We start from the raw sequence: 8,923 nt of genomic DNA, 5'->3' as shown, positions 1-8,923 counted from the left end.
TTACTGTCTTTCCTATTCCTATCCCCCTCCCTTCCTTTCATTCTAACCCAATGAACTTCTATTCTTTCCTCCTCACCACATTACTGTGTGTTAGCACCTGCTTATCAAGAAGAACATTAGTCCTTTGGTTTTTTGGTATTGGCTTATTTCACTTAGCACAATAGTCTCCAGTTCCATCCATTTACTGGCAAATACCATAATTTCATTCTTCTTTATGGCTGAGTACTATTCCATTGTATATATGTACCACATTTTCTTTATCTATTCATCTGTTGAAAGGCACCTAGGTTGGTTCCATAGTTTAGCTATTGTGAATTGAGCTTCTATAAACATCGAAGTGGCTGTGTCATTGTAGTATGCTGATTTTAATTCCTTTGGGTATAAACCAAGGCCTGGGATAGCTGGGTCAAATGGTAGTTCCAGTCTAAGTTTTCCAAGGAATCTCTATAGCGCTTTCCAGAATGTTGCACCAATTTGCAGTTCCACTAGCAATGTATGAGTGTACCTTTTTCCCCCATCCTCACCAGCATTTATTGTTACTTGTATTCTTGATAATTACCATTCTGACTGGAGTGAAATGGAATTTCAGTGTAGTTTTAATTTTCATTTCTTTAATTGCTAGAGATGGTCAAAATTTTTTCATATATTTGTTGACCATTCACATTTCTTCTTTTGAGAAATGCCTGATTAGTTCCTTTGCCCGTTTGTTGATTGGGTTATTGTCTGTGTGTCTGTGTGTCTCTCTGTGTGTGTGGTTAGTTTTTTGAGTTCTTTATATATCCTGGAGATTCATGCTCTATTCGCGGTGCCGGTGGCAAAGATTTTTCTCCCATTCTGTAGGCCCTCTGTTCACATTCTTGATTGTTTCCTTTGCTGTGAAGAAGCTTTTTAGTTTGATTCCATCTCATTTATTGATTCTTGATTCTACTTTTTTGGTTGCACTTTGTAACCATGTAAGGGAGCATAAAGAAAATACCCATGCTTCAGTCCCACCTTGGGACTGGAATTTAACTTGTCTTGTATGTGGCCCAAACATAAAGAAATATTAAAAAATGTGATTAACCCACTTCCTATTGCTAATGACACAGTATCATGGACAGGCTAAATTTTAGAGAAAAGTGGTTTATTTGGGCTTATGGTTCTGGAGGTCCAAGATCAAAAGGCTCATATGGTAATGGTCTTCCTGCCAGCAGAGTCCTGATATGGTGCAGGGCATCGCATTGCAAAAGACAGGGACTATGTGCATATATGCATACATATTTATCATCTAATCTTTATATAAAGCCATTAATTGGTTCCACCATAAGGGCCTGATCACCTGCCAAATGCCTCACCTCTGAACACCACAGTCAGATTAAGTTTCTACCCTCTTAACACCTCAAAGTGGGGATTAAAATTCACAATTGTATGAAAGGGACAAACTATATTCAAATTATGGCACTCTCCTAGTGATTCTAATGCAAGGCTAAGACTGGCACCTCCATTCAGTCAAAGGGACAGAGTTATGATACCTTTGGACAAAGTGTTAGAATGATTTTTCTAGTGATAAAGTTAACATTTTTTTAAAAAATTTAGCATTTGGGGATTATACAATCTCCATAGACCAAAAGAAAGAAAAGGAAATTGGTATTACATGATGAGAAACTAAAAGTTAGAAATCCCATCTTTGAGAAAGCAGAGTATATCAAAAATACAAGTCTCCCTATTAAAAGAAATAAGTAAATTGTCTATCACCTAAATCTAGAGGAATATAATTTATTCAGGCACTGAACTATAAATTCTTCCTCTGTGCTAGTAAATGAAATTAACACACCCAATAAACTTAAAAAAAAAAAAAAAGGCTTTTACTATTTACCTAAAGCAAAAGTGTCAGGATTAAATCGGGTTCTGGGCTCTGTATGCCTCACTCAGAAGTGGTAGTTCTCCTCTTTTGGTTCACTGCCCTTCAAGTTCTGCAACTCTTAAAGACTCACAATAAGATCTGTCCACCCTTCTGAAACTAGAATTTAATATTGGCATAACAAATCTTGTGAAATGTTTTTATATAACTGAAAATAATCATACGATTCAGTTAGTACAGGAAACAATATTCATACATTTTTAGTAATTGTATTGATATCACTGAAGTTAAAAGGTACCCATTTTTTAAAATATTGTTTTCTTGCCCTTAACTATTTTCCTATATCTTGTGTATTATAAAAAATTCAGGATAATGTTCATTATTTGAAAAAAGTGATGTCTCTATTATTTTCTTTATACAATGATTATTATAAAGTTTTTCTAATCGTTTAAAAACCTAAGATTTAAAAGGACTTTTATTTATCCTTGATGCCCGTTATATACTGATAACAGTGTCTTGATTTATAAAAATGCCATCTTATCTTCATTCATTTGTTCAATAAATGATTATTCCTCACATACCATGTGCCAGGAGCAACATCAAGGAGATAAGCCTATACCAAGGTTTTGGAGGTGGATGGAGAAGCAAATGGGAGTTGAACACCATATGGTCAGTGGTGGAGTCAATGAAGCCCAGAGAGCCAGAGAGCCTCTAGGAGAATATATGGCCCAGTGATGAGGGACACACACATCTTCCCAAAGGCATTTTTCAATTAGAAAATCTCACTTGAAAGAAAACTCAGATTTAAACAAGTGAGTTGGGAAGAAATGTGTAAAGTATGTGAAGGGGTAAGGGACAGGAAGTCTGGAAGGGTGCCCATTACGGGTTCATGATGCATCGTGGCAAACACATTTGTAGAAAAAAGAAAACACAGAGTTTACTTGGAAAAGCAAATTGCTTAACAAGATTGGAGTATGGATTGTTTGTGAAGAGACAGACAGAAGCAGAGATTCAAATTTTGAAGGGTTGTATGGAGTCCCAAGGATTCCAGACTTTAGTCTTCCTACAGTAGGAAACACTGGAAGCTTTTAAGTAACGGAGGTGTCTGCTGGATTTTTAATTTAGAGAGATTACACTGGCTTCTGGGTAAGGAATGGGATGGAGGAGGACGTGACTAATTCATGCAGAATTAAGTTACAGTTATAAAGCTGTAGTTTTCATTTAGGCAAAAATATTATAATGATGGCTGGTACTAAAAGTTAGTAACAACTTTTTTTTTCTTACATATGAATTATCATCCCCTTTTGACAGAAAAGGAAAGTGAGGCTCAAAATATTTTAATAACTTACTAAATCACAGCTCATAAGTGTCAGAGTTGAGATTGGACCCCAGAATAATCTGAGAGCAGATTCTAATCTTTGGCATATATAAGAGAATTGATAATAAAAGTGACTAGAAATGAATGCCTTATTTATTCAACATAATTCATTAATCTTTATTCAATCAAAATAGTTCATAAACATTTATTGAACACTCACTATTCACAATTCTCCATGATAGGAATTTAGGAAAATAAAAACAAAAGCCTTACTTGCAAGTGTTCAGTCAATAATTCTACGGTCTTTTTACTGTGGAGCTTGCCTTATAGTTGACTGTGAGTTTCTTCCACAAGGCAACAGATGCTTCCCGTTTAGCAGGTAACAGAGGTTTTATTGGAAGCTCTGTGTAGCATGTGTGTGAAAGCAGTCTCTACACATTCTGTGCCAGGTGTTCTACATTACTAAACAGACATGCTCCATATGCTCTCTGAGGTTATTCCAGATTGAGCAAATCCTAAAATGCTACACCTAAATAATTTATAGAGTGGCTACTGACTTTAGAAAAAATACAATTTAAGAGTTGTATTCTGAAATATATAAATTGAATCCAATAATATAGCCTATCAGAGTAGAATTCTGATAAATCCTTTACTAGTACAAAACTAGATTATATTGAGGCATTCGAGTAACTGCCTAAAGTTTTCAGTTGCTTTCTGGGAAAAGCTATTCCTTTGGTAATACCCCATTCTTCTATCTCCAGCATGCAGTGTGCCTTCCATCTTGAAATTAGCAGAGCCTCAAGTTTCAATAGTATCTAACCTCCTTAACTTTTCTATTTCTCATTTTCCTGAATTCGAGCCTATATGTAGAAGATGAACTTAAGTGAATTTATAGGATGGTCATTTCTTCTCTCAGAAAAGCAATTTTATGGGTTGAATTTTGTACTCCCAAAATTCACATATTGAGGTCCTAACCTCCAGAACCTCAGAAGGTAAATCACCTCAAAATAGGGTCATTGCAGATGCAATTAGTTAAGATGAGGTTATTAGAGTGGATCCTGATGCAATATTATTGGTGCCCTTATAGAAGCGGGTAATCCATACACAAACACACAGAGACAAGGAGAATGCCATAGGAAATGAAGGCAGGGACTGGGGTGATGTTTCTACAAAACAAGTGGCAAAGACTAAGCGAACCACCAGAAGCTAGGGGAGAGACGGGGAACAGATTTCCCCCTAATCCCTCATAAAAAATTGCACTCTAACACCTCACTCTCAGAATTCTAGATTCCAGAACTGTAAAATAATACATTTCTGTTGTTTAAGCCATTTGGTTTGTGGTACCTTGTTAGCAAAGTCCTAACAAACTAACACAGCAGTGAATTCTAAATAAAGCATCAACCACTCTGTTTGCAATTCACTTTACCTGATGACTACCCTACATGATAAATCTCAGAATAATTTAGGTATTTTATTTAATAGTAATGCTAACTGAACACATATGAAAATCAAAAGCAACAGTCAGTACTTACCAAAAAAGATGGAATACTAATTTACAGGAAGTGAAAAAGAAAGAGAGAGAGGGGAAAAATAAAAAAGGGACAACAAATCATATGGGGAAGTACTGATTTAAACAAAAAAGTAGATTTGGGAAAAGTAGAGTTAAAACTAGTTTTTAACTCTAAGATTTTTCCAGAGTTCTTCATATCCTAAAATGTATTGTGAATCAACCAGAGAGGAATACCTCCTGAGGATAAGAAGGACATCCTAATTCAGCTACATTGGCACGGCTATTTTGATGCAATCGTTTTTTTTTTTTTTGTACCAACCATAATATTCCTTTTATTGAAAAGCAACATAAAATAGCTGTAGAAATAAGAGAAGGACAAAATTTTTACATTATTCTTCTGTTATGAGGATTTTTATGCTTTGTGCTGGAATTTACTTCCTGTAACCACTCTTGCTTTACCTGAATGTTTTACATTGGATTTCTACATTATTATTAGTGTTTAATTTAGAAGAGCTTAATAAACTGCTAATCTGAGGACAATGATACTTTCTTTGCTTTCTAGACCTTTCTCTGAATGTGCTTACTTATGTACAATGTGGAAATCTGATCCAGGTCTCCTCCACTCAGCCAACAGTTCTTTTTGTACCTCTTCTGGAAGTGCATAGAACACTTGAGGATCGATGCCAGATGGAAAAATAATCTCATCAGCAGAATCTTTTCTTTTTTTTGCGGTGCTGGGGATCGAACCCAGGGCCCTGTGCTTGCAAGGCAAGCACTTTACCAACTGAACTATCTCCCAGCCCTAATCATCAGCAGAATCTTGCTCTTTATTTTCTGTGAGTCCTTGACAAGAAGTTGTTGCCATTTTTTGCTTATGACTATCTGTAGCACAGTTTTTGGAAAAAAGTTGATCACTATGCAAATTGGGAAATGAATGGAAAACAGAAACAGCAGGGTTTGTATTGGAGAAGTAGAAACCTTCAGATTCTTTAGGTCCTTGACTCATTTGTTCATCTTTTAATCGATTATCTATATAATATGAATAATCTTCGGGGCTAGACAGATAAGAGGAACTACTGCTACTTAAGCCTGATGTTCCTGGTTCACAAGGAGACACAGAGTGTATCTGCTTGTTATTGGATAAATTATCTCTAGGATTTAAGGATCTATCTTGCAATTGTTTTGTAGAAAAGAAAGATAACACTCCTTTGGAGGCATGTAATGGATAACTTAAATTTCCTTTCCCTTGAAATTTTTCTCTAAATCTTCCAGAAAGGATTTCTTCCTGAATATCTACTAGAAGCTGCTTGAAAACTTCTTGATCAACACCCTCAGGAAGTGAACAGAGTGGAAACTCATTCTTGTCTTTTTCTTTAGAGAAATCTGAAGTATCTATTGGAGACTCACCAGTTCTTATACTTTCAATTCTTGCATTTGGTAGAAAATCCCAGTTTGTTTCTTTGTCTTTGGAAATATCTTCCATATGACTGTCTTTTATTTTAAAACTGCGCTTGCCAGAGCATGACATTGTTGATAATGATGATGCTAAATAATAATCCATGGGCCCTTTCTCAGTGGTATTTAGTGTTTTCAGGTTGCAGAAGCACACACTTAAAAGGGTAAGGTGAAATGGCATTTTCACATTCACTATATTTCGAAAAAGTTTTATAAGTATATCAACCATTGGGGTCATCACATCATAATTTCCTGCCCCTAACTTCTGAATTACATGAGATGGAATAGGGCACTGACCACTCTCATGACAATAATACTTCTCTGATGAATACTGACAGATTACTAATCTTATAGTATGGGGTTTCCTTCCATCTTGGGATATTCTCTTCAAAAGGCTAGCAAGTAGTTCTTCAATCTTTTTTTTAGCTTCGACTTCTGATGAACATTTTTTAAATGAATCTTCTTCACTAAAGGACTGAGGTGGTCCTGAAGATGTCACAGGAGAGTTATCCTCTCCAAAACTGAGCTTCTGGATCCACTGAGCAACTGAAATTCCTAATTCCTTTTCCAATATTTTAGATGAAAAGGTTTGGAGATCATGCACACTACTGATTCCCAGTGCTTCAAGACGTTTGGCAGTTTTATAGCCAATACCAGGCATTTCCTTAACATGGTTCAAACTATGAATGAGATCTTGACAACTTTCAGGTAACAAGATTGTTTGTTGATTTGTTTTAAAAACACCAGAAACTAATTTTGCCAGTAGTTTATTACAAGCCACTCCAGTGCATCCAGTGAACCCCAACTGATTATACATGGCTTCCCGCATCTCTGCTGCAATCTGAGATCCAACTAGCAGTCTGATGTGCATGATGTCATGCAGGTTTATGGACTGATTATTGTTTACATGACCGACACAGTCACTGCAGAAAGTTCATCACTTTGAAGCTGCTGGAGTTTCTTCTCAACTATTTCTGTAACCATATAAGACATCTCCCTGTAACATGTCAAGTCTTCTCCATTAACCAATACCAGTTGTGGACATTTTTCTTTTGCATCTCTGACATTCATAAGTTTCCTAATTCTAAATTTCCTGCTTCATAGTTGCAAGTAACCACCAAATATTTCTGCTGTACACCTAAAGGTTTGTCCTTTAATTCGGGGTTTGAGATCATTTCTACTTGTGCATAAAAGCAATCCAGATCCACATGTATTATGACTCTGGATGAAGAATTTCGGGTTGGTAACACTTGATGGTGAACTGCTAGGCTGAGACCAGAACTTAACCTCTGCTAAGGGAGCGACCTGTCCGCAGCTTCTGCAACCTCACACCTCCAGGGAGCACCTGCAGTTTTCGTTGGGCTGCTTGTGGGATCCCAGCCAGCCTCTCCCCTCACTGAGGCGCCCTACCCTACTCCTAAGGGGTGAAGCCATCCCTCTCGAGCCTCTAGCTGCCAAACTCGAGGCAGAGAAGGGCAGCATTCTTGGCGGGGAAGACGAACAGGGCCAAGCAGGGCAGGGACCCTAACGTCCCAACGGCCGCCGCCCCGGGCGGTCTCCGCCCATCCCACCAGCTCCATGGCCCGGCCGCTGATGCAATCATTTAAAGGATGTCTAAATGACACGGTCAAGATGAAAAATCACTATAAAGTGTCCAACAAACATCACACATAGTCAATTCGTAACTAAGTGCACTGGAATTATGGTATGAGGAACTTCACCTTTCACTTCATTTCTACATCATTTGAAATTTGTATGAGTTTGGGTAAAAATATGGAGAAAATATTTTAAAGCTTTCCAGAACTGTTTGTTCTGTCCTTCAAACTCTTCAATATTTCAATATAAAACAGTTTAATGTCAAGAAAAACAAATGTGTTAAGAAAAACAAACATATGTACATCATGATAAAAACTGTCCACACCCGAGAATAAAAAACTTCCTCAATTTAATAAAAAGCATCCACAAAAAGCTTCTGATTAATATACTATATGGAGAAGTACTGGATGTTTTTGCCCTATCCTTCAGTAAAATTGATAAGATTGTTTCCTCCAAGCTCAAATTTTCTCATTATTTACATCAATCACTTATACTAAAAGCCATAAGTAGTACACTAAGGTAAGAAAAACAAAAGAACAATTAAAATTATCTTTATTCTGAGATATGATCCTCTATATGGAAAATCATATAAAATACAGCAGTTAAAATTAATAAACTTAGTAAATGTGCAAGATATAAGGTCACTATTTTAAAATCTGTTATAATTCTGTATACTAGCAATAAGTAATTATAAACTGAATTTTTAAAATTTTTGCAATAACCAGCTAAAATTATTTATGAATAAATTTAATGAAAGTATAGGAACTCTATACTAAAAATTAAAAAGCACTATTTTTTTGCCTTTAAAAAAAACCTACATTTATTTTAGGATGTCATGTGTCTGTTTGAACCCAGAATTTTTTAAAATAATTTATTTATTTTGATTCATTGAAAACAAATGGGGTACAATTTGTTTCTCTGGGTGTACATGAAATACAGTCGCACCATTTGTGAATCATACATGTACATAGGGTAATGATGTTCATCTCATTCTGTTATTTTTCCTTCCCCCAACTTTTCCCTCCCCTCTTTTTCCTCTATACAATCCATCCTTCCTCCATTCTTGCCTCCCTCCCATCCCCCATTGCATATCATCATCTGTTTATCAGAGAGATCATTCGGCCTTTGGTTTTTTGGGATTGGCTTATCTCACTTAGCATGATATTCTCCAACTTCATCCATTCACCTGCAAATGCCATAATTT

The 8,923-nt window shown here is 36.2% G+C and overlaps 1 protein-coding gene across 1 annotated transcript; it reads right to left on the bottom strand.

Moving 5' to 3' along the window:
- Window positions 1-5,248: 5,248 nt before the first annotated feature.
- Window positions 5,249-7,313, bottom strand: LOC124980662 (DNA polymerase iota-like). The gene is given in 4 exon segments (XM_047546463.1): window positions 5,249-5,387; window positions 5,493-7,038; window positions 7,041-7,220; window positions 7,223-7,313. Coding segments are annotated over 4 exon segments (1,941 nt in total). The 5' UTR covers window positions 7,299-7,313.
- Window positions 7,314-8,923: the final 1,610 nt, after the last annotated feature.

Source organism: Sciurus carolinensis, chromosome 3 (genome assembly GCF_902686445.1).
Source record: "Sciurus carolinensis chromosome 3, mSciCar1.2, whole genome shotgun sequence".
Lineage (NCBI taxonomy): Eukaryota > Metazoa > Chordata > Mammalia > Rodentia > Sciuridae > Sciurus > Sciurus carolinensis.
Note: the sequence above shows the minus strand (reverse complement) of the source record. Positions and strands in the feature narration are given on the sequence as shown.